This window comes from Lampetra fluviatilis, chromosome 4, assembly GCF_964198595.1.
Source record: "Lampetra fluviatilis chromosome 4, kcLamFluv1.1, whole genome shotgun sequence".
Lineage (NCBI taxonomy): Eukaryota > Metazoa > Chordata > Hyperoartia > Petromyzontiformes > Petromyzontidae > Lampetra > Lampetra fluviatilis.
The window spans coordinates 32,387,958-32,413,133 of NC_136278.1; the positions used below are offsets into that span (position 1 = coordinate 32,387,958).

The window sequence follows — 25,176 nt, forward strand, 5'->3', positions numbered from 1 at the left end:
CCGGGGCCGCGTGGGGTCCCCATTGCGACCCCTCACCCCGGCTCACGTGACGCGGCAAGATGACCCCGCCCACTAATTAATATTCATGAGGTGGTCGATAGAAACCCGCCTAGCTCATTAATATTCATGAATAAATATGAACATGCCTGCTTGATTAATATTCATATTCGAATAATACGAACACGCCCCTAATTGATATGCATAAGTTAGTTAATGAACCTGCCTGCCTAATTAAAATGTATTAGTTAGGCGCTGCCTCATACCTTATCAATATACAAAAGAATGAACACATTCGTTAAATATAGCATATCAAATGACGTGTGTTAAGTTTTAAAACATATATATATATTTGCTTGTGCACCAACGTACTATCAGCAAATAATATTTGTATTCATATTGATATAGAAAGTAATGTACTTGAATAGTGTGTACATTTTGATGCTTTAACAAACGATGTTTTAAATGAAGACAACATTGTGAAGAGTTCAGTCCCTATGACTCACTCGTGCCTCTGGCCTTTGTATTATGAAGAAGAGCTATGACAAAGTGCTATAGAGAAGGGGCCATTTCCCCAAACTATCACCTTTTGTATTTTTTCCTTTTCATGCCACGGTGTTATTGAAAAACGTGGGTACATTTTCTTGCTGTGGATTTCACACCTGATGATGATTGCTTGTGTTGCAGTCGAAACGTCGTGATAATTTTTGATTGTTTTATATGTTTTTTATTTCCCTTCTACGTGACTTTACCGAAAGAACCAAGAACATGAATGCCTGCAGTCACGAAAGCTTTACATCAAAATATATATATTTGTTTATTTATAGACAACGTGTTGAATCTCTCTTTCGCCGTGGGCGGGGTCTCGCGCGCTGGGAAGGTGACGTCACAGGGGGGGGGTCCCCCGCTGGGAAGGAGTTCCCGGACGCGGCTGTGGACAGCAGCGCCACGAGCAGCAGCGAGCAGCACATGGCGGCGTCAGCGCCCCTGCCGAGGAGGCTCCTCTTCCTCGTGCTCCTCGGGGCCAGCTGCCTCCTCCACACGGCCATGGCAGCGGCACTCCGCCGGGCTCGTGGAGGCAAAGGTAAACCCATTCGGGGTCTTTGTGGTCAACTTTACTCCCGTGAGAGTTTGGTGATTTCCGGCTCAAATTAGCACTGAGACATCGGTGCCCATTTCCCGTTCACAGCTCCGGCCTCAGTGATGGTCATTTCACATTGATTTGGTGCGGGCGGGTTTATCCATAGGACAAGCACAGCTGACTTCACCGCAAAGTTGTCCTGTACCTATTTTATCGACCCGAAGTGATGATGGGCTTCGTCAATCCCCATCAGGATTCGAACTCGTTACTTTCCGATTGCGTGAGCCGCTCGCACTCATCGTCTAGCGAGCTGTCTCCGCAGTGCCACCACGGTGTACTCGGGCGCTATCTCGCACGTGTTCCGCTGACGGACACGTCTACCTCGGTGGTGCTTGTATTGAACCTATCCTGCTGATATCACGCGCTGCCAGAAGGCCGAGCTGCTGATGGGATGTGTAAAAAAACAAGGCTGCTCATTCGTGTTTACGTGAAGGGACGGTGCGAGTTGTCGTCTCTGTAAGCGGGAGGGGGGATCTGGGTCGTGGGTCGTGGCCGGCACGACCGCGGGTCGCCTCCAGCGAGGCCCCCGCACCCAGCGCCGCCTCCCGTAGCCGCGCTCGCCCCAGAGCGACAGCGCGCGGTCCACTCCCTCACCGCTCACCACCCAGCACGACTCCCTCACCACTCAGCACCCAGCGCGACTCCCTCAGCTCCCCACACACTCTCTCGTCATAGCCGGATGGCAGTGGCGGCGGCTACGCTGCACGTGGCCCGTAATCACGAAGTGTGGAAGGCAGCGGGCATGGGTCGGTGAACCGCAACTTCGGGTTGCCAAACTCCCGTATCCCTGCGGGCTCCGAGGAGGGTCGCCGTTCCCCGGCTCGCCAGGAGACGGCGGCAGACCGCGCTCGTGATGACCTCGCTCGTGATGACCTCGCTCGTGATGACCTCGCTCGTGATGACCGCGCTCGTGATGACCTCGCTCGTGATGACCTCGCTCGTGATGACCTCGCTCGTGATGACCTCGCTCGTGATGACCTCGCTCGTGATGACCTCGCTCGTGATGACCTCGCTCTCTCCGTTCGTTCGCGGAACGGTCACTCGGACGGATCACCGTAGGATGAGCGTGGTCCGGAGGAGATCAACCCAAGTTATGGGGGCTTACTCAGCCCATCATGTTTCTAGGTTGATAAAATAGGTACCACTGTGTAGGTTGTTCTATGGGTAGACTCGCCCCCATCATAGGGGTGACATTTTCCACCACTTCTCCTGCAGGGCTGTAAATGGGAGATGATCCCCAATGGCTCCTCGACGCCCAAGGAAGTCGCTCTGTGTGGCCTCCCTTGGCCCTGTCCACCGATGCCTCTGTGATCGCTGATTGTGCTGACGCAGGTTGCTGTCAATGACTTGTTCATGGGCCTGTGGCCTCGCGCGGCCCATCGTCTCTCCCGACTCGCCCCACCTTCCTCACCCTTCAACTCTTTACGAGCCCAACTCTGCAGCTTTCCTCGTAAAGTTGTTCTCGTTGACTTTGGAAATTACTTCCGTTTATCGTAACGACGACCCTGTCGTAATATTTTTCCAGAACCGAAATTTGCAGCGCTGTTCATGAAGTGAATTTCCTCACTTCCCGTATTTCTTCTCAGTTTGAGCAACCCCGCAAGCACGTGTTCGCGTGCCTCGCCGCGCGTCTCCCCGCACGTGTCCACGTCTATATTCCTGCGTGTACCCGTGTGTCTCTCCACGTGCGTCCACACGTGCCTCACCGCGCGTCTTCCCGCCCGCGTCACCCGCAGGCGTGTTCTGGCACCTGAGCGACCTGCACCTGGACCCGAGCTACCGGGCGGACGCGGCGCCGGAGTCGGTGTGCCGCTCCTCTCGGGGGCTGCCCGTGCGCGACGCGGGACCCTTCGGCTCGCACATGTGCGACTCGGCCTGGCGCCTCGTGCAGTCCGCCCTGGAGAGCATGCGCAGCCTCGACCCCGACCCGGACTTCCTCGTGTGGACCGGGTACCCCCCCCCCCGCTACCCCCCCACGCTCCCCCCCACGCTCCCCCCCCACGCTCCCCCCCCCCACGCTCCCCCCCCCACGCTCCCCCCACGCTCCCCCCCACGCTCCCCCCCCACGCTCCCCCCCCCACGCTCCCCCCCACGCTCCCCCCCCACGCTCCCCCCCCCCACGCTCCCCCCCCCACGCTCCCCCCACGCTCCCCCCCACGCTCCCCCCCCACGCTCCCCCCCCCCACGCTCCCCCCCCACGCTCCCCCCCCACGCTCCCCCCCACGCTCCCCCCCCCACGCTTCCCCCCCCACGCTCCCCCCCCCCACGCTCCCCCCACGCTCCCCCCCACGCTCCCCCCCCACGCTCCCCCCCCCACGCTCCCCCCCACGCTCCCCCCCCACGCTCCCCCCCACGCTCCCCCCCACGCTCCCCCCCCACGCTCCCCCCCACGCTCCCCCCCCACGCTCCCCCCCACGCTCCCCCCCCACGCTCCCCCCGCCCTCCGCGCACGTTCCACGCTGTTCCGCCCAAGCGTTCAGACGCAAACAGGAAGACTTCTTCACAATTCTGGCAAATCGCCTGATGAGGCTGCTTGTAATCAATTGCTCGTTTTTATTTACGTGACAAACCTTGCTAATTGGCTGTGGTGGGTTAACGACATATTTATATTTATGCGATCTCACCCAAAAAACCTGCCTGCCATCTGTCCATAGTTTATTTGGTGGTACGTGGGTCGACGCGTCGCGGTTGATTTCTGCTCCGGTTCACGTTTCTTTGAGTTTCGGCAAACAGCGATTTGATGGATGTGGCCGGGTGCCATGAGGGTACATCCGTCATATCAACACAAAATGTACCTGCGTGCCGTTGGTATTTAGCCTCGCGTCTACCTCGTGATACCGTGTTTTGGTCTGGCGCTCATCACTACAGTACCAGCGACTGTAATTTCCTCAAAATAGATCTGCCAACTGTGGTGTTACAGAGATACCTCAACAGTAGATGAGCTGGCAGCCTCGTCACCTTTGCAACTGCACTCGGTCCATGCCAACGACCTTCGAACCCTGCGTGCTTGCGCCCTCGCCACCCTGCCCGGCCCACGTCTGCTACCCGTGAGCTCGCAGCCTCGGTGGCCCTGCTTAGGCCCGAGACCGAGAATTTCGAGCTTGGGCTGACAACACTGTTCTAATAACAAACAAAAAGAGTTTGTAACACGCGCAGTTTTCACGTAAACAGACAAATCGTTTCATGATCACGAACTCGGGAGGCGCAGGGCACAGGGCCGTCACGGTTCACCATGCGCCAGTCCAGGAGTGGATTTACTGGGGGCTAAAGGTGAATGTCCATGAACTTCATACAAATACGATCGCACAATGGGATTGAATAGGTGGCCGAGGCGAGGAGTAATGAGTGGTCGTATACACCACATTGGCCGAGCGTTGGCGTCTGGACGTTCACCGCTAGCTGCGAGGAATGTGTTGATCTCATAGCCAGACCCACTTTCTGCTGCCCTTAACGGAGATCTTGTTCACGTGACTTGCGTTATTTCATCGTCCTGTAACTCCTGGAAATCGTCGCACGTTCCCGCACGTTGTTCTTTGCTAACCCCTGTTCGTTATGTTCCGTTTGCCTTGACCCTTTCCCTGGAAATGGTTCATCTCGATAGGGTTCTCTGGATGGCTCGAGACAAAGACAGCTGGGAGTTTGTGGAACTTGCACTGTGGTGTGTTTTACGTCGGAGCCGTAACCAATTCGGGGGGGTGAAGTTGAGATAAAACGGCGAGAAAGGCAATCTGTGACCAGAGTCCGTCTCGAGTTGATGGGAGGCGGCGTGGGCTGCGTCCGCCGATCGTGGACGCTCTCCGTACAGGAGGTGATGACCTCACCCTGACACTGTCGCCTTAGCTGTGGATCACTGGTCACGTGCAAACTCCAGCTGACCAATCAAAGCCTGAGAAGCCTGGGTGAGAGAGGAAGCCCGAGTTGTTTGGTGGGCTCCGTGGTGGCAGCGGTGGCATAATGCGCTCGCGATCTGACTCCGTGTGATCTCCCGTCGCGGCAGGGACAGCCCCCCGCACCTGCCCGTTAAGGAGCTGTCCACGCAGGAGGTGCTTGGGATCATGGGCAACTTCACGGCGCTTATCCGATCCACGTTCCCAAACACGCCCGTGATTCCCGCGCTGGGAAATCACGATTACTGGCCGCAGGTGACACCACCCTCACCACTCACATCATCATCATTATTATTATTAATAATGACGCTTGTTTACCCAGGAAAGCCTCAGAGTCTCAAGGCTCTTGTGCAGGAGGGTCCTGATAAGTTTTCACAGTGGAGCGGGTGATGCTGATGCTGCTGCTGTGGATCTAATTGAGCGATTTGCAGTCTAATGTTCCAGCATTGGGATGTTTGGCCAATACCGGTTACACTGTATGTGGTTATTTAGCTATGGGAGGAACCCATGCAGAACAGAGATAACATGCAAATACCACAAAGACAAAGCTCCCCCATATAGTCTTAACGGACTGTAGGGGCAAGTGCTGTTAGCGAGCACCTATGAAGGCCGGAACAGTACACGAGGGGGTGGGTGGCCTGCACTACCTCCGACCGCCTTTGTCTCCCGAGTGGCGATGTTTACACACCGCACAAGGTACTCATTTGAGGCTGAGTCGACCTAGGGGAGGCCCAGGACCGGTTCAGATAATCGTCACTGGCGTTGGCCGCGAGCGGAAATTGAACCCGTGTCGCTGAGCGCATAGCGCAGCGCGCTCACCGCTACACTACCGCTTCCCACTCTCACACAGAATGCGTGCTCACTCACACTCACTCGTTCGCTCACGCTCTGCAGCGTACAAAGTCGGCATGTGGCCCAACTCAGCACTTGGCTCCAAGAATCCCGTAGAGGCTATCGGGGAGATCTTTGTCTCTGTCGCTGTTTCAGGACCAGGACCCGGTGGCGGGCAGCGAACTGTACGACCGCGTCGCCGACATGTGGAGCGGCTGGCTCACGGAGGAGTCGCAGGCCTTGTTCAGGAAGGGCGAGTGGCGCACAGCGACACACACACACACAGTACACTCTTGAATCTATCCATGCGGAGCTTCGAGTGTCCGAACCCCTCTTGTGCATGGTGAGTTTTCTCCGGGCTCTGCGCTTTCCTCCCACACGAAGCCAACCTCTCACGAATAATGGAATGCGTGGTCGAGCGTCCCAATGTAGCAGAGGCAGTAGCCACCCCCATTAGAATGTCTCTTGGGTACATCACTAGAATTGTGGTCAAGAGTAACAACAATAATCATTGGTTTTTCTGTAGCGTCCTTCAGGGAAACATCACCAAGACCAAGCACGGTTGCTGTAGGCAATTATCAAAGCACTCACGGGTCGGGTCGAGCATATTGGCGTTGTCTTTGTGCTGTTCGCCTTCTGGCGTTGTCCTCTGGTCGAACACCGGTGGTCAGACAAGGCCATAGATGAGGCTGTCACTGGTGTAGGGCAGTCAGTTTCAAGGTGAATGTCTACATTACCTAAGCACGTTTGTTTGCATGTGTAACGGGCGTATGTGACGCAGGAGAAGTTGATGGAGGCAACACGTATTTATTACAATAAAATTCAGTACAGCAGAGTAACGACTCTAACACTCGAAGAGGTATCGGCCTCTTCACCCGGTCTATTAGAGGAAGTGTTCCCCAGCTAACGCTCCCCGTTAACTCCTTACTTCCCTCTATCCCAGACCTTCCCCAAATGTAGGCTAGCTAAGCTGGCCCAGCTTCGGCGCAGGTTCCGACCCTCAGCCACACGAGTCTGGCCCTCACAAGGACATCAGACCTCGCTGCTCTGAGGTCGCCAGTGGCTTGCCCTGCTCGGCTCTTACAAGAACAGCGAGTCAGGGTAGTTCAGTCTTCACTGGCTCTTCATCTTGATCTATACCCAACGACTGCCTCGAGCTCTCTCGCTCTTCGCCTTATATACCAACATGCCCTCGAGGGGCGGGGCTGTGTGGGATCTCAGCCTCCCACCCAGACAGCCCCCCAGGGTGGTAACCGTTTGCGGACGTGGATGTAGACACCCCAGTGTAACTGCCCGTTTCTCCCCGTTACGTAACACCTCTACACTGCAGACTTGATGTCAAGTGCTAAACGGTGTTTGAACATCTTTCTTGCTGGTAGGAGTACAGATTCGACAGTGAAATAAATATAAATCGATGCAAGAGCAACCACGTCGCCCAAGAAATCGAAAATATCGCACAGACGTAAATCATCGATGAACAATAAACTCCCCGTGGCGCGAGTCGGCCCGGGCGGACTCCGATTCCCACACTCGCTCGCTCCACCTCCACTCATCGAGCCTCGATCCATCCAGCAGCGGATCGATCGACTCACCACTGCCGTGTCTCCCGCCGCCCCCCCCCCCCATCGCTCCCCTGCCCCCATTTCGCGCAGCCGGCTTCTACACGCAGCTGGTGCCCGGTGCGAGCAGCAGCGCGGCGCTGCGCGTGGTCAGCCTCAACACCAACCTGTACTACACGCCCAACCACCAGACGCTGGGCCTGCCCGACCCCGGCGGCCAGCTGGCCTGGCTGCGCGACGTCCTCTCGCTGGCGCGCCACCACCAGGAGAAGGTGCCGTGGGGGGCTGGGGGCAGGCCTGGGGGTGGGGGGCTGGGGGCAGGCCTGGGGGTGGGGGGCTGGGGGCTGGGGGCAGGCCTGGGGGCTGGGGGCAGGCCTGGGGGTGGGGGGCTGGGGGCAGGTGGCAGGTCTGGTGGTGGGGGGCGGCACGATGAGTCCCGGCGCGGCACTTGTAGGTGTACGTCGTGGCACCTGTATGTCTATGTTGTGCTGCCCGTACGTGCACGCCGTGCCGCCTGAAGATATATATGCTGTGCTGCCTGTAAGTGTATATGGTGGTGCCTGTAGATGCACGCCGTGGCACCTGTAGGTGTGCGTCTTGACGACTGTAAGTGTATGTCGTGGCGCATGTATGTGTACGTCTTGGCACCTGTATGTGTGCGTCTTTCTGCCTGTAGGTGTACGTTGTGGCTCACGTCCCTCCGGGGTACAAGCCCGAGTTGAGCCCCGGGACGTTCGTGCGGCCCGAGTACAACGCGCGCCTCGTGGCGGTGTTCAGCGAGTTTGCGGACGTGATCGCCGCTCACCTCTACGGCCACCTGCACACCGACTGCTTCATGGTGCTGCAGAGCCCCGCAGGTGCAGCGCATTATTGCATTACTACGTGAATCAAACCCCTCTTGTCTTCGCACCTGATTGGCTCACAAGTGATGACGTCACATCTATCTCTCTATTTAAGGAACAAAAAGGGTGGATTTCTCCACAACTCTGGCTGTCGCCTGATGATGCTAGTTGGGGGAGGCCGTATTCAGATTGGAAACATTGTGGATTTGCTCTCCAACACACAACCGGTGTGCTGTACTAGTAATGAATTGGCACGTTCTGTTTACGTGACAACCCTTACTAATTGGCTGTGTCAGGTGGTGGTGGGTTTAACGACACATTTATATATTTACGCGATCTAACCCCAAAAAACATGCATTCTGGGCAGCGTGTTTGTGTCTCTGGCTGTGGGCTAGGGGCAGCTATGGGCAGCGTGTTTGTGTCTCTGGCCATGTGCTAGGGGTGGCTCTGGGCAGCGTGTTTGTGTCTCTGGCCGTGCGCTAGGGGCAGCTATGGGCAGCGTGTTTGTGTCTCTGGCTGTGTGCTAGGGGCAGCTATGGGCAGCGTGTTTGTGTCTCTGGCCGTGCGCTAGGGGCAGCTATGGGCAGCGTGTTTGTGTCTCTGGCTGTGTGCTAGGGGCAGCTATGGGCAGCGTGTTTGTGTCTCTGGCCGTGCGCTAGGGGCAGCTATGGGCAGCGTGTTTGTGTCTCTGGCCGTGCGCTAGGGGCAGCTATGGACAGCGTGTTTGTGTCTCTGGCTGTGTGCTAGGGGCAGCTATGGGCAGCGTGTTTGTGTCTCTGGCCGTGCGCTAGGGGCAGCTATGGGCAGCGTGTTTGTGTCTCTGGCTGTGTGCTAGGGGCAGCTATGGGCAGCGTGTTTGTGTCTCTGGCTGTGTGCTAGGGGCAGCTATGGGCAGCGTGTTTGTGTCTCTGGCTGTGTGCTAGGGGCAGCTATGGGCAGCGTGTTTGTGTCTCTGGCTGTGTGCTAGGGGCAGCTATGGGCAGCGTGTTTGTGTCTCTGGCCGTGCGCTAGGGGCAGCTATGGGCAGCGTGTTTGTGTCTCTGGCTGTGTGCTAGGGGCAGCTATGGGCAGCGTGTTTGTGTCTCTGGCTGTGTGCTAGGGGCAGCTATGGGCAGCGTGTTTGTGTCTCTGGCCGTGCGCTAGGGGCAGCTATGGGCAGCGTGTTTGTGTCTCTGGCTGTGTGCTAGGGGCAGCTATGGGCAGCGTGTTTGTGTCTCTGGCTGTGTGCTAGGGGCAGCTATGGGCAGCGTGTTTGTGTCTCTGGCTGTGTGCTAGGGGCAGCTATGGGCAGCGTGTTTGTGTCTCTGGCTGTGTGCTAGGGGCAGCTATGGGCAGCGTGTTTGTGTCTCTGGCTGTGTGCTAGGGGCAGCTATGGGCAGCGTGTTTGTGTCTCTGGCTGTGTGCTAGGGGTGGCTCTGGGCAGCATGTTCGTGTCTCCGGCCATTACGCCCTGGCGCTCCAACAACGGCTCGGTGGCCATACCGCTCGCCAACAACCCCGGCTTCCGCTCCTACAACTACAGTCAGCGCGACCTGGCTATTGAGGTGCGTGCCTATGTGCGTGTGTCTGTGTGTGGTACTGGGCAGTTGGAGGCAGTCGCACCTCCAACAACAACGGAGGGCGGAGGAGCGACGTTCACAACAACGAGCGGAGTGCCGGTGGCTAAAGCACAGCAAGTTGGCACAGTAGGGGGCACAGGTGGTGCATCAGCCAGTCGTCTCAGTCAGTCGACCCATGGCACCTGCTGGCTCTGCCCCGTGACCTCCTGCCAGCGGGCGTTCGACACTTCACGTGGCCTCAAGGTGCACATGGCCTGGCACAAGCGTCGTGGTGACGTCACCGCCACTTAGCGGCGAATGGCGGTTGTGTTGTGTGTGGTAGTTGGGAGTGGTAGTGTAGCTGTTAGGGTGCTGCGCTACGAACCCGGCTACCAGAGTTCAATTCTCGCTCACGGCCAACACCAGTGACGATTATTTGAGCTGGTCATGGGCCCCCCTAGGTCGACTCAGCCTCAAAAGAGCACCTAGACGGTGTGTAAACATCGCCACTGGGGAGACGGGGGCAGCCGGGCGTGGTGTTGGCCACCCACCCCCTTGTGTGCTGTGCCTTCATAGGTGCTCATTAACGGTACTTTCCCGAACAGTCTGTTAAGGCTATACAGGGAATCGTTGTCTTCGTGTGTGTGCGTGCGTGCGTGCATGCATGCGCGTTTGGCTGCGGGAAGCCAGACGGACCTCGTTACAGACTCGCGCACTTACAGGCGGTTGCTTTGCATCACTGGTAACCGTGTGGAGAACCGGTTCATTCCAGTTTTTCCGCACGCACGTAGAGAAACGTCGTGGAGTGATCGAGACGGCCTCTTTGGCTTCTTAACCGAGAGACGGAGGAGGCAGCCGCCACGGTGGGGCAGTTATTGGCAGCGTACACGGCACCACTCTGGAGCGCCTCTAGTGGAGACCCCGTTCCGCCAGCAGTGGCGACAGTGAGCACTTGCAGGTGCTGCGCCTTGCGCCGAAGCACGTGGTGACTTAGGCCTGCGCCGTGCGGTGTGTACGTCCGCGGCAAAGTCGATCGGCGCGTTCATTACGAAACATTCTTCTGGCACCGGTGACTGCCTGACGGTTACCAGTTTACCTCGAGTTAGCTGGAGTTGACTGGAACTAGCTTCAGCTAACTCATCACAAGTCGAGTTGACTCAACCCGAGTTGACAACGCAGGTCAACCCGATTGCTTCCAGCCCTCCGTTCGCGACGTTCGCTCGGCGTTTCCACGTCTCTGATTGGCCGAGCGACTCTGGTAGCCGTCTCCCCCACTGCCCCCGCGAGCCACCGGCGCCCCGCTACCCCTGCCCCCCCCCCTCTAACCCCCATCCACCCCCTCTCGCAGGAGCTGTCTCAGTTCTACCTGAACCTGACGGAGGCCAACGAGCGCGGGAAGGCCTCCTGGGCCCTCGAGTACCGCATGGCCGAGGCGTTCGGCCTGCCCGACCTGCGCCCCGGCAGCCTGCTGGCGCTCGGGCGCCTCATGCTGGCCCGGGGCCCCTCCGCCGACGCCGCCTTCGCCCTGTATGCGCGCCACTTCCTCGTGAGCTTCACGGCGGACCGCTGGTGCCAGGGGCCGTGCCGGCTCCGGCTGGCGTGCGCCGCGCTGCACGTGGGGAGCGACGGCTACGAGGCGTGCGTCGTCGACCGCGCCGCGGCGCGCGACGACGCACGCTGGTGGGCCGCGGGCCGCCTCGGCGGCGAGGTCGGAGCGGCGGCGAGGATGAGAGTCGGCCACGGGATGGGCGGCGCCGGCCCGGCTCGCGCTCTCCTCTGAGAGCCGGGAGCGGTTCCGTGTGCGCCGCGCTGCCCGCGAGCGCTCCGCCGGGGTTCCCCGGCCGTCGGCACTCGCGTCCCGACTACGGAGCGAGCGAGCGGCCGATTTGTTGTTGTTTGTTTGTTGTTTGGGTGTTCACGCTCGCGGGTGTAAGCACCCTGTTGATTTGCTTTGTTATCGTTCTTCAACGTCAGACGTCCATTCATCCACGAGCGCCCCCCTCACATTGAAGATCAATAAAATACCGCACCACCACGACCACGACCACCACCACGACCACGCAGTGACCTCCAAGATCTGCAATGCCAAGCCGCCCACGGTCTGCTCATAGATTTCCATCGAGACCGATTCACAGTATTCACAGAGACCCAATAAACTCACATAGAGACCCATAAACTCACAGAAAGACCCAAAAACACAGCTAACTATATACTCACAAGAAGACCTATAGATACCCTTAGGCTCACATAGATACACTTAGACTCACATAGAGAAATATACATTCACACAGAGACCCATAGATCTGCCCTGACGGTCTCCCACCGTTTGCTCTTAGGTCTTCTCTCCCCCCCCTTACCCCCTCCTCCCCCATGCGCCCCACGCGTCTCACCCAGTGGAGCCAGGTGTGTGTTTTTACGAATCGCCCTGACATCGATGTAAATCTTTGCACTGAGTCGCCGACTCCCCCGCTTGCACTGCCCGCGTTGCCGTCGACCACGAGTCACTCGGCTGATTGCGAGCTTGTAACGCGAGCCCCAATAAAGGTGTCATTCTTAGAGAACGAGTGGAACGCATTCGCTCTCTCCAATCTCTCGAGACGGAAGCCTTTCCTCCTCTTCTGCTGTGCGTCGACCAGAGGTCACTGGAAGAGGTTCATGATCTCAGACGTAGCTCTTTGATATCCGCCTCCCGCGAGTCGAGAGGCGCGGAATCGGGGTGAAGCTGTGGACAGACGACGACGAGAAGAGGAGCAGAGGCATCCGTCTCAGGGGATTCGAGAGATGAGTGAGACGAGAGTGGAGGGGAGTAGAGTAGAGAGAGATGAGAGGGAGAGGTGGGAGTGTGAGTGGAGTGGAGTAGAGTGAGATGAGAGTGGAGGTGGGAGTGGAGGGGAGTAGAGTGAGATGAGAGTGGAGGTGTGAGTGGAGGGGAGTAGAGTGAGATGAGAGTGGAGAGGTGGGAGTGGAGGGGAGTAGAGTGAGATGAGAGTGGAGGTGGGAGTGTGAGTGGAGGGGAGTAGCGTGAGATGAGAGTGGAGGTGTGAGTGGAGGGGAGTAGAGTGAGATGAGAGTGGAGGTGGGAGTGTGAGTGGAGGGGAGTAGCGTGAGATGAGAGTGGAGAGGTGTGAGTGGAGGGGAGTAGAGTGAGATGAGAGTGGAGGTGGGAGTGTGAGTGGAGGGGAGTAGCGTGAGATGAGAGTGGAGAGGTGTGAGTGGAGGGGAGTAGAGTGAGATGAGAGGAGAGCGCTGCTGTGCTCGTTCTCGAGCAGCAGGCGGCAGTGTGGGACCGCTGCCCCCACACCGTCGCGCGCCCGCCTCTCACCCTCCACGTGCCATTAAGGAGCATTGCCGAAACGTCGCCTCATATATATATTATATTTAAGACCACTCACGTGTTACTATTGAGGAACGTGTTGAGTTGTGTCGTTCATTGTGCATCACAGTGAACGCAGCAACAGCATCCATCATCAAAGCATTTGTTTTTATTTTGGAATTCCATCGGTACAATCCGGACATTACTGCAGGACACTCCTTTCAAGGCGTCTTGGGACTCGGCGAGGCTTCCCCGGGTGAATGGATGTCGCCGTGCGTCGCTGTGCTCCCTCTGCTGCAGAGCCGTCCCGGGGGTATGGCTAATCCGAGCGACCGCCCCGGGCCCCGCAATTTGGGGAGAGGAGGGCTGCGTGTCGATGTCACGGTGTCAGATGGAATGCTTCCCGTTTAGTTTGGTCCGGTGTGTAGACATCGCCACTAGGGAGACAAAGGCGACCGAGGGTGGTGTTGGCCACCCGCCCCCTCGTGTGCCTCCAAAGGTGAACAGCACTTGCCCCAACAGCCTGTCAAGGCTATACGGGGGATCTTTGTTGTCTCTTTGTTTTTGAGGCGTGCAGATGGAGCGAGGTGGGGAGGAGAGAGGGCGCGTGGGGGGAGCGGTGTGGCGGTCGCGCTGGACGCTCGAGGCACGCGGAGGAACCGCCGCCATCGCCACCATCACCACCGCCACCGCCACCACCGCCACCACCACCACCATCACCTCCACCACCATCGCCACCGCCACCACCACCACCTCCACCACCACCGCCACCACCGCCACCACCACCACCTCCACCACCACCGCCACCACCGCCACCACCATCAACTCCACCACCATCGCCACCGCCACCACAACCACCTCCACCACCACCGCCACCACCACCACCACCGCCACCACCACCACCACCTCCACCACAACCGCCACCATCGCCACCATCGCCACCGCCACCATCACCACCGCAGATCGCTTCTCTCCGTCCGCGATGTCGGTGCCGAGGGTCCCCGGAGCCGTCGCGCCCCGGGGCGAATTCTCGCGGCCAGGCGGGTCGCGTCGCGCGCACGCCGCGCCGTCCTCAGCCTGGCGAGGGCCAATCGGGACGGGAGTCTCCCCTGGGGGGGGGGGGGGGGTCACAGCAGAAGACAAATCATCATCCATAACACAACAGCAGCCATGATCAGTCAACTGCTGAATGAAGGCCTCTCCCAACCCGCCACCGCCGACGAACGATCCATCCGGCCCATGTCTACGAGCGCAGCGACCTGTGTTCGATATTTACCGCGCACGCCATACATCCGTACTGACCAGCGTGGGGAAGTATGACCTCTGTGATCGACACGGAGTGGGAGAGGCTTTCATCCAGCAGTGGAATGACAGGGGGCTGAACATTTTAATTTGGTCATTGTCACACGATTGCCATAAACGGGCTTGGCAAACCGCCAAGCTGACGGTGATTCAGTCGATGTCAACATCGTATCGGCAAAGCCAAAACATCAACAATCTCACACACACACAGACACACACACAGCCCGTGATGGGATCACGACAGGGAAACAGGGCACGGCCCCGTCTTCGTCGCGCTTCCGATTAGCACGGATGGCGACAAGCAGTGCGACAGAAGCTCTCCACACACCGACACTCGTGTGAGTTCTCTTCTGGCTTCAACGCGTCAGCAACTCCGAGCTCCGTTCGTCGCGCCCCGTCTCGGACAATGCGAAGGGCACCCCCAAAGGCAGCTGCCCCAATGCGCGGCGCGAGGTGACTCGGCACGTGGCCTGCAAGCGGGCATCAGCCTGCCGGTAGCGGGGGGGGGGCGATGTTGCTCGCGTAATCCCAATTGCACTTCTCCGCATTGCCAAGTTCTATTATCGGTCGCCACCAGTTACATTGCGCGTGTACGTGGGTTGGGTTGTTAGCTCTTGGTAGGAAACCGGAGAACCCGGAGGAAACTCATGCAGAACGAGGGGAGAACGTCAAACCTCCACACAAAGACACGAAGATCCCCCATGTCGCCTTTAGCAGCAAGCGAAAGGTGCTCATTTGGGGCTAAGCCGACCTAGGGGAGGCACAAAACCTCTTCATATATTTGTCACAAATGTTGGCTGAGTGGAAATTGAACTCGAGTTGTCAGGTTCTTAGCGCAGTGTGTTACCCCCCTCCCACACACAAACCTTGCAGAACCGACGGAGAACACGCAGACTCCACACAGGAAAGTCGGGAATCGAACCCAGGTGGCCGTCTTGCAGCGAGGCACGAGCGTTGCTGCGGCTGCCATCCGGCCTGAGTGAAACGCAAGTTACCTTCATAACCCAAACGCCTCTATTATGTGCATACATTCCCTCTGAGTGCGATGGGCCTCGGGGCTGACAGTAGCAGCAGCAGCAGCAGCCGTGTTTACCAGTAGCACCGGTTCAAGGGGCCGGCTACCGCCAGACTTGATGGGCAGGAGAAGTAAAATGGAAAAAAAAACACGACACGGCAGTGGAAAAACGACTTTGTCTCCATCAGACGCGTCCATCACAGGCGCTCGCGTGCTCCCAAGCGCCACGTGAGCTCCACAGGCGGCCGCCTCGCTCATAGATCAGAGGCGCAGCCGAGCCGCCGACGCTGGGGGCCTGGGTTCCAATCCGGGGTTCAGCCGATGAGTCAGGGCAGGACTCAGGTTACGGGGGGCCTAAGGCTAAAGTCCCTCGACTCAGTAGCGTGGCTGCATCGATAAAGACGTCACAACAAAGGCATGGACCAACACGGCCACTCGAACAGCGCGCTGACGCACCACCAATCGACCAACACCCCACGCGGCGCGCCGCTTCATTGCGCGTTTATACCACGTGCAGTACGATAGTACTAGACAGTACAGTACTATATAGTACTAGACAGTACAGTACTATATTACTTATACAGTACAGTACTATAGTAGTATGGGAGCTGGCTCTCCAGACGCGTTCACGACTTTAAAATGTCGAGGGGTCGGCCGGCGGTGATAATAACAAGCAGAGACGTTGTTTCCGACATCTGTAAGAAACAAAATCTCTCCTTCAAGAGGCGCAATGCGCTGCGGTGATACGACGCCGTGATCCTTGATCAGGAACGTCGCGAAACAGTCGTGAAAGAGCCGCCCCATGCGGCTCCCGAGCCTCGGCTCGCCGAGCCGCTGAGTCATCATGGCACCACGAGTCTGCAGATCGTCACGGACGCAGCGGACGGAGCCCAGTGAAGTTCCACTAACGCGTTGCATACCTCACTTCCTTCCTCCTGAGGTGTACGGGGAATCGCTAATTCCTCACACGCACGCACACTCACTCACACATCTAATAGCTCTCATATTAGCGTAGATACCAGAGGGCAAGTGCTGTTAGCGAGTACCGATCCAGGCCGTGACGGTGGTGGTAATGTGGCCAGCACCACGCTTGGCCGCCTTTGTCTCTCCAGTTCTGATGTTTACACACCGCACCAGATGACTCATGAGCCTGAGTCGACCCAGAACCGGTTTAAATATTCGTCACTGATGTTGACCGTGAGCGGGAATCGAGCTCAGCTCGCTGACTCCCGAGCGCAGTGCGCTAACCACGGAGTCACCACGGCACCCTTCACACAAGATACAGACAAAGGCGCTCCGTATAGTCTTCAGCAGACTGTCGGTGCAAGTGTTGTTAGCGAGAACCTATTAAGGCCGTGAACGGAGGCACGAGGAGGAAGAACGGCCAGGAGAACGCCCGCCCGGCCGCCTTTGTTTCCCCCCGGACACACACAGACGTACACACAGACACACACAGACGTACACACAGACATACACACACACACAGACGTACACACAGACACACACAGACGTACACACAGACACACACACAGACATACACACAGACGTACACACACACACACAGACGTACACACAGGCACACACAGACGTACACACAGACATACACACACAGACGTACACACATACATATACACACACACAGACGTACACACAGACACACACAGACACACACACAGACACACACACAGACACACACACAGACGTACACATAGACGTACACACACACGGACGTACACACAGACGAACACACAGACGTACACACAGACATACACACACAGACGTACACACAGACGTACACACACAGACGTACACACAGACGTACACACACACAGACGTACACAATGCTGCAAACGCACACGTGGTAAAGCATCGCAGCAATAATATTAATAATGATCAAGCATCGCGCTACCAAAAAAGGTAGCGGAGGCGCGCGCTGCAAATTTGCCACTGGGACAAAGTTTGGTGATCGCGAGGAGATAAAGGAATGAGAGATGGGGAGAGGGGGGACGGAGAGAGGGGGGGAGATGGGGGGAGATGCGGAGAGGAGGAAACGGAGAGAGGGGGGGAGGGAGCGAGGAGGAGGGAAGCACTCGGGGAAGAAAGTGCAGGAGGAGGAGGAGGAATGTGCAGGCGGTGTAATTGGCGCACGAGACTCGAGTGGTACCTCCCGCCGCCGGTAGCTGCCACTTGCGAAGGACCTCGAGTGAGTGGAGCGTGAGCCCGGGGTCCCGAGGGACCGCGTGAACAATGAACGACGCCAGCTGCATGCCCCGTTCCCGGGCGGCTCGTAATCGGGAGATTGCGAGTTCGGATTTATGTTCGGGTGGGGGATGTTGGGGGGGAGAATTGACTCAGCCCATCATATCTCTATCCGGGGTCGATCAAATATGTACCAGATTGATGAGGGGAGATCACCAGCGGTCGTGCTAACGGTGGAGCTCCGTCTCAATGGTCGAGGCGCTGAGCTCACTGGATGCTGTCCATCTCAAGTTAGGGTGGAGCTCACGTTACGAGCAACAGTGATGGCATCGCAATTATTTAATGGCAATTGCTCTGCTGTCCTACATCCTGCTGGCGAGCCCCGGTACTGCGCCTGTAAGCCCACGGGAAGGAAGCCCTCCCGCAGTGCTGGGGGGTCACAGGCGCGCACTTCTGGGCCCTCGCCAAATGCCCCTTTTGTGAAATCTGGCGCCACCAGCCCCGGGCACCGCGCCAGCCACACGCGGTACGCAGCGCGAACCGCCACCACGGTCGCTCCCCTCCCAGAATCTGGGTCACCACCACCACCGCCACCACCGCCGCCACGTGTGGCCTTAACAGACTGTTGGGGCAAGTGCTGTTAGCGAGAACCTATGAAGGCCGGCACATCACACGAGGGGGTGGGTGGTCAGGACCTCGCCCGGCATCCTTTGTCTCCCTCGTGTTGCTATTTTATATACAGCACGATATACTCATTTGAGGCTGAGTCGACCTAGAAGCTACCCAGGACCAGTTCAAAAATTCGCCACTGTGTCTTGGTCGGGAGCAGAAATCGAACTCGGGTCGCCGGGTTTGTAGCACAATACGCTAACCACTGCGTTACCGCTCCCCCGTGCAGACACACACACAAGGCCAAAGAACGAGAGAGTGCTCACACATTTATTATAAAATGCGAAATGAAATTTAAAATTGCTGCAAGGCAGTGAGTGAGTGGTGAGCCGTCATCTGGGAAACATCACAGAGCTGATAAACTTTCTAGAAGATCAATGACAGAGTTGCATTTCTTTACAACAACAAAAAACAAAATCGCTGCTTTTGTATAGGAAGCAAACGCTGTTAATGAATCTGAACGTCGATATGAGCTCAATTTTTACAATAACACCACACCGCCTTGATGGATGGGGCGTATCCAGGCACAGAGTGAGGTGCCATAGAGAGTGAGAGTGCGGCAGGCAGTTAGAGGCATGGGGTAGAGAGGGCACACAGGTCTTGAACAGGGGCAGGGAGTCGATAGCAAAGAGCGACTGGGGCGCGAAGTGAACCTGTGAACCGCTGGTGTCCGAAACTCTCTCCGCCCTCACTCCCGCAGTCCCGCTGGTGGAGCGACTCAGAGGCGGAGAGCGTTGCAGACGCGATCGCGAGCTTCCAGAGAATGCTGCATCCCCACTTTGCTGTAACAACATTCTCGTGGCGTGTCAGGGTATGGCTCCTCCTCGACGCGAACAGTAAAGGGTCTCTCACGACGTTCCTGCGGTGATCCACCAACCCTCGCTGATGCCTCCACAGCGCTGGGTTACAGGCAGCCACGTGCGGCTGACTCCGAATGCAATCCGTGCGCCTGAGCGCGCAGACCAAGGAGATTTTATCCGGAATTGCGACTTCGCTGAGCCTCGACATCACGAGGCAACGTTTGAATTCGTTTCCAGTAAACACGCACACAAAAACGGGGCCACAACGCGCTCAGGACTCGCATGTATGTGTGTATGTATGTGTGTATGTGTGTGTGTGCATTATGCAAGAACCATCAACAGTTTCTGAAGAACTGCAATGTCTTAGGTCACCATGAAGTAGGTTGTGAGCAAATGTGACCCGAACTGACGGCAGCGGTGACACAGAGACAGACCACTGTTCAGGGGTCTCGCCCTTACTGGGACTCATCACCGCAGTAAAGTCGCCAATGCTCACTGATGCTGCACAGTCTGCCTTTGGGAGCCATCGAGGCATTTCCTCAACGCAGCCTCGAGGGCGCAGCGTTAACAACCCACGCGGGAGGAGCTTCCAGATGCGTCGATCGCGCGAGGTGCAAGAACACACAACAACAGCGTGAACGCATCAGTCGCAGGGCGATGATTGCAGAAACATGTGACGAGGGCGATCGGGATTCTGGCCGAGAGCAGAGCACGTGGGCGGCCCACGTGCCGCTGCGTGGCCGTCTCCGCCGTTCCTCGTGAGCGAAAACAAGCGCGGCTCCGCTCCGTCTCGATAGGAAACACAAAGGTTGCGCCTGGCTTGTGATGTAAGCGTCCATCTGTACACGTGGCGTTCACGTCCCGAGCGAGCCCGGCTCTGCTGACGAGACGTCGCGTGTCGGAACCGGCTCGGAGTTGTTGCTTGTCATGAATCAACGCGGCTGAAATGACGCATTCCCAGAGGGCCGTGCGGCTGATGGGTTGTGTTCTTGCGCGCGTTGGCAGCGGCAAGATAGTTCGGCAGCTTGGTGCCAATGTCCAGGTCTGCCGGCCACGACGAGAGGGCTTCGGCAGAGAGAGAGAGAGAGTTCGTGCCGTTTTGCTGATATTGGAGACTCTGCTGCTGAACCTGGGGCATGCCATTAAGTTGGTGTTGTTGTTGGTGGTCGTGTTGGTGGTTTTGGTGGTGTTGGTGGTCGTGTGGTGTTTTTGGTGGTGTTGGTGGTCGTGTTGGTGGTTGTGTTGGTGTTGGTGGTCGTGTTGGTGTTTGTGGTGGTGTTGGTGGTCGTGTTGGTGTTTGTGGTGGTGTTGGTGGTCGTGTTGATGTTTGTGGTGGTGTTGGTGGTCGTGTTGGTGGTTTTGGTGGTGTTGGTGGTCGTGTTGGTGTTTTTGGTGGTGTTGGTGGTCGTGTTGGTGTTTTTGGTGGTGTTGGTGGTCGTGTTGATGTTTGTGGTGGTGTTGGTGGTCGTGTTGATGTTTGTGGTGGTGTTGGTGGTCGTGTTGGTGTTTGTGGTGGTGTTGGTGGTCGTGTTGGTGTTTTTGGTGGTGTTGGGGGTAGTGTTGGTGGTATTGGTGGTCGTGTTGTTGGTGTTGGACCGCGAATTGCTGAGCAACGGGAAACGCCGCATTCTCAAATTCAGACGGAACTCAAATCCACACGGGAGTTATCTCTCTCTCTCACTCACACTCACTCTCTCTCTCACTCTCTCTCACTCACTCTCTCTCTCCGACTGTGGGTCCACCGACCTCGAGGTGACACCGCGGCGCGTTTGGCCGCCGCTCTTAAACAAAGGAAACCCAACGCGACACAGCCGCGACGAATCTCGGCCAGGGCGCAGGTGAGGGGGACGCGTCGGCCAGAGACACGGGCAGCGCGCCAGAGGCTTCGCTTCAAAGGCGCTCCCAGGATCATCCGGAGCTTGAGCGCTCGATCCTCTTGCCAAGCCGCCACATCTGCGCCCGAGACGCGAGCGCATTTATCCTGGGAGGCTGAACGACTTCCAGAGACGTAAAAGAAGAGATAAATAATTACAAATAAACTCCATAAGTTAAAATGGAACCGTGAAAAAGCCACGTGTGCGCGCTGGCGGTCGTTACTTATGGCTAAGGGTCGTGACCTCGAGAAAAAAACACCAACCGTGATCTATCCACTGCTCGATGCAGGCCACTCCCAAACCAAACCACCTCTCAAGGATCTGCTATGAAACGATCTGCTCTTGGACACGGTACCCATTGCATCGCTCCATTTTCTCGGGCGCATTCTCTCATTCGGCTGCCACTCCATCCTTAGTTTCTACCAACGGCCATCATCTCACAGTGCTGTCCATTGCACTTACCCTCCTTCTCCACAGTCGATATTGTGAGGCTAGATATAGAAGACAATGTTCGCTCACATAGCGGCTACAATGTTGAAATGCGAGTGCAGTGGTAACGCAGCGGTTTTTGCACTGCACTATGAATCCGGCAACCCGAGTTCGATCCCCGAGCACGGCTACCATCAGTGGTACGTGGCATCCGAACCGGTGCTGGGCCCATGCCCCCCACGCCCCCCATAACGCCGAGGCGATGCTCCAGCAGTGGCTTGGCAAGGGGCTGAGAGGTTACACAACCGAGTGAGCAGTGGGCCCCGTGAGTGAGTAAGAGAGCGGGGGGGGGGGGAGAGGCCGGAAGAGTCGCAGACGGCTGCCGAGCGCGGCTCTTGGCAGTGGCCGCGCGGCCTCTCGCCCTGGAGGGCCCCGCGCTCCTCTTCTGGCCGCGGGGCCACGGGGCGCTTCGTGCTTCGCGCACGGGAATCATTTAGCGTCGCGTGGGGAGATTGTCAGGAACGCGATAACTACGCGAGCAGATGATTTTCCTCCTCAGCATACCGTACACACATGTCTCCTACACGTCAAATACGCGCTCCCAGAAGGCAAGGACTTTATGTGATTGAAAGACACAAGTGCGCACGATTTCTCATTTGAAAGATGTACATTTCAAAATGTCATTGTCCTGATCACAAAAGCAAAGTATGTGGGGAATAATAGCCATTTTCTGTACTTTTGAGGTATAAGCAACTAGGAAATAACACTTACTATACAGGAACACTTTTCTTGTTACGCAGTGAATTTTTACTGTCAATTATCCATCGTGTGACAGCGACAGCTGGCGACGGCCTTCATCCAGCAGTGGATCGATCGCGGCTGACGATGTCTGAATGTATGGAGTATGTCCGTGTGCTCTTCGTTGAGGTGTGGGTTTACAGTGTGGGTCTTCTTCGCATCTTAGACTTATGTGACTGTGGAGAGACTTTTATTTAATTCATATATATCCTGACATTTTTATTTCCTAATCCTGGAACGGAGTCAAGCAAAACACAGCTACTCTCCAGGAATGAAGCAGCCTCTGGCGAGGGCCTCTTTGGGAGCTGCCCACGACGAGTCTGCTACCGGCATTCGTCATGGAGAGTCCTGACCGCAGCGGCGTGAAAACAGCGGCACGCGGCCTCCCGTGAGAGCCAAGTCCACTCCCGAGCAGCCTCTGCCCTGCGCCCTGGCCCGTCTCGGCTCCACACGCAGACGTGGTCACTGCCGCCGTGCTGGCGAGCTAGGCCAGGACTGGGTTCGACATTCAGCCTCTCATCAGCAGTGTCGAGCTTGCTTGGATCAATGCTGGTGAACAGCTAGCGAGATGTTTATAGGCAAAGCTTCTTCCCCCCTCTCTCTCTCTGTCAGATGCGGGTCCTAGTTCGAAGCTGAGCTAATAGACCCAGCACAGAAGCTGCACACGCAACACATTTACTTTGTTTATATCGTGTGGAGCGACAGATGTGAGGAGGAGTAGAAGGTGCCGTGTTGCGTTGCTTCTTTCATGAGTTACTTATATCCTCCACAACGAGGTTAATGCCTCGTTTGTTGTTATACATTGCGTTTTGAGTTGCTAATTGAAACCTTCTGCCGAACTCTGACTCCCGGTCTCCAATCTGAAGCCACTGGGTTCCCTAAATTACTCTCGTAGCGAGAAGCACATGGGTCCGTTTCCTCTTCCAGAGACACAGATAGGAGTGGGGGGGGGGAGAAGGACGGGGAGAGGGGAATTTGAGCGCAGCTTTGACAATGACGCGGCCCACAGGGAGCGCGTTCGCCACTTGCAGCAGAAGTTCACGGTTCCATTCCAGCGGCCGCCCTGATCAATACAGGTTTCCCTCGCTCTGTGCGGGTTCGGGATTGTGCGATTTGGCGCTGTATATGCGGCTAACCTAGTTCTACCCAAAATGCAAGTGCTGTTAGCGAGCGCCTATGAAGGGCGGCACTGCACACAAGGCGGTGTCTGGCCCACACCACGCCCAGCTGCGTTTGTTTACACACCGCACCGGGGACTCATTTGAGGCTGAGTCGACCGAGGGGAGGCCCAGGACCGGTTCAGATAATCGTCAACGGTATTGGTCGTCAGCGGGATCGAACTCGGGCTCGTAGCGTGGCGCGCTAACCGCTACACCACCATTCGCACCCTCACGCACAGATGCGTGCCCACACACACGAAACAAAGATAAAGACAAAGGTCACCCGTATATCTTTCAACGGACTGTCGGGACAAGTGCTCACTGCAGTGCAAGCGCGATGTGGCCTTACCGAGATTCTGTCGCGATTTAAATCTTTAACTTAAAACATCTAAAACTGATTGCAGTATGCTTTGGGTCTTTCGGTAAAGTCACGTAGATAGGTTGAAATAAAATAACAAAAAAACTACGACGTTTCGATCACAACAAAAGCGATCGTCATCAGGAGGAGATTGCAGTGTTATTCACAATAAGAGTAAGGGCGGTGGTGGCGGTGGTGGTGGTGGTGCTTCTATGACTCAGTCTGCTACTGCGTACGAGGACGCCTCGCATCCGTTCTGGATGCTCAAAGGACCCGGAAAAGGCAGAGAAGTGCGCCAACGACGCGTGGAATGACACTTGTTGTTGTTCTGCTTCTTCTTCGATGCAGAGCCACAACTGCAATGTCACATTCAGGTGGCCAAGCCGGATAACCGCTTGAGGGGCAGCGGGGTTCGTGTGTCACGGCCGTGGTGTCTCCTTCGTACTCATGGATCGGGGCATCGCGTCGTCGCGTGTTGTACCGTCTGCTCTGGATGGTGACAGTGCCGGATGAAGCTAGTGTGGGCCCTCTAGCATCTGCTATAAAGGGGCCCTAAATAAAAATACACATGAATATTAAAACACATACATTTTAAACTTGCATAGTAATTGTATTCTTTCGTTTGCTATACAGACAGATAATACGACACATCGCTAATCTGAAACACCCAATCGTTCATAAACGTTGAAGGCAGTATAGTACTATATTAATAGAGCAAGTGCAGAATCACTGAACCGGAATTGATGGCTTGAAAGCATTTAGCGCGGGGCCCTTGAAAGTGCGGGGGGCCCGTAGCACGTGTAGCTACTACATATGTAGCTACTACATATGTAGCTACTACATATGTAGCTACTACACATGTAGCTACTTGTGCTACTGGGATAATCCGGGACTGGATGGTGGTGGCGATGGTGGCCGGTGTTCGAGGCTAGCAACGGAGCGGCAGCCGAAGGAGTGAAGGCGCCCGAAGAAAGTGCATTTACCGTGGAGATGGAGCGATTAAATCGGCTCCGGTGCAGGTGCGAGACAGATCGTTACATCGCATGGCGGTGATAGATTGCGACGCTTTGGGGAGGCCTTTATCCTGCAGTGGATAGACTATGGCTGCTGCTGCTGATGATGATAATGCTGATGATGATAATGGTGATGATGATAATGGTGATGATGATAATGGTGATGATGATAATGGTGATGTACACACGCCGAGTCTGTCATTCGCTGCCATGAGCCATGCAGCCACAGCCCGCCACAATCGCTTGGTGCCGTGGGCCTCTGAGAGCGGCGTTGGCTGTGAACGGGAGAGGCTGCGGTGGAGAGGCAGGGAGGGAGGGGGGAGGTGGCAGGGGTGCTCCGCTGGAAAGGAATTTAATTTCGTTTCACGGGACGAGCCGCTGCTCACTATCAATTACCTGCTTGGGGGGGGGGAGGGGGGGGCTCAAGTGGAATCATTCAGGAGAGGTCCCC

At 56.7% G+C, this 25,176-nt stretch overlaps 1 protein-coding gene across 1 annotated transcript; it reads left to right on the forward strand.

Moving 5' to 3' along the window:
- Positions 1-917: 917 nt before the first annotated feature.
- On the forward strand, positions 918-12,333 carry SMPDL3A (sphingomyelin phosphodiesterase acid like 3A). Its single transcript, XM_078855169.1, has 8 exons — positions 918-1,081; positions 2,875-3,088; positions 5,136-5,280; positions 6,013-6,109; positions 7,509-7,687; positions 8,092-8,272; positions 9,665-9,801; positions 11,144-12,333. The coding sequence occupies exons 1-8, from the start codon at positions 967-969 to the stop codon at positions 11,573-11,575; spliced, it is 1,500 nt and encodes a 499-aa protein (XP_078711295.1). The 5' UTR covers positions 918-966; the 3' UTR covers positions 11,576-12,333.
- The last annotated feature ends 12,843 nt before the right edge of the window (positions 12,334-25,176 follow it).

Coding starts and splice junctions, on each gene's coding strand:
- SMPDL3A (XM_078855169.1), top strand. CDS start 967: ATGGCGGCGTCAGCGCCCCTGCCGAGGAGGCTCCTCTTCCTCGTGCTC. Junction 1,082..2,874: donor CCGGGCTCGTGGAGGCAAAG/GTAAACCCATTC, acceptor CGTCACCCGCAG/GCGTGTTCTGGCACCTGAGC. Junction 7,688..8,091: donor CGCGCCACCACCAGGAGAAG/GTGCCGTGGGGG, acceptor TTCTGCCTGTAG/GTGTACGTTGTGGCTCACGT.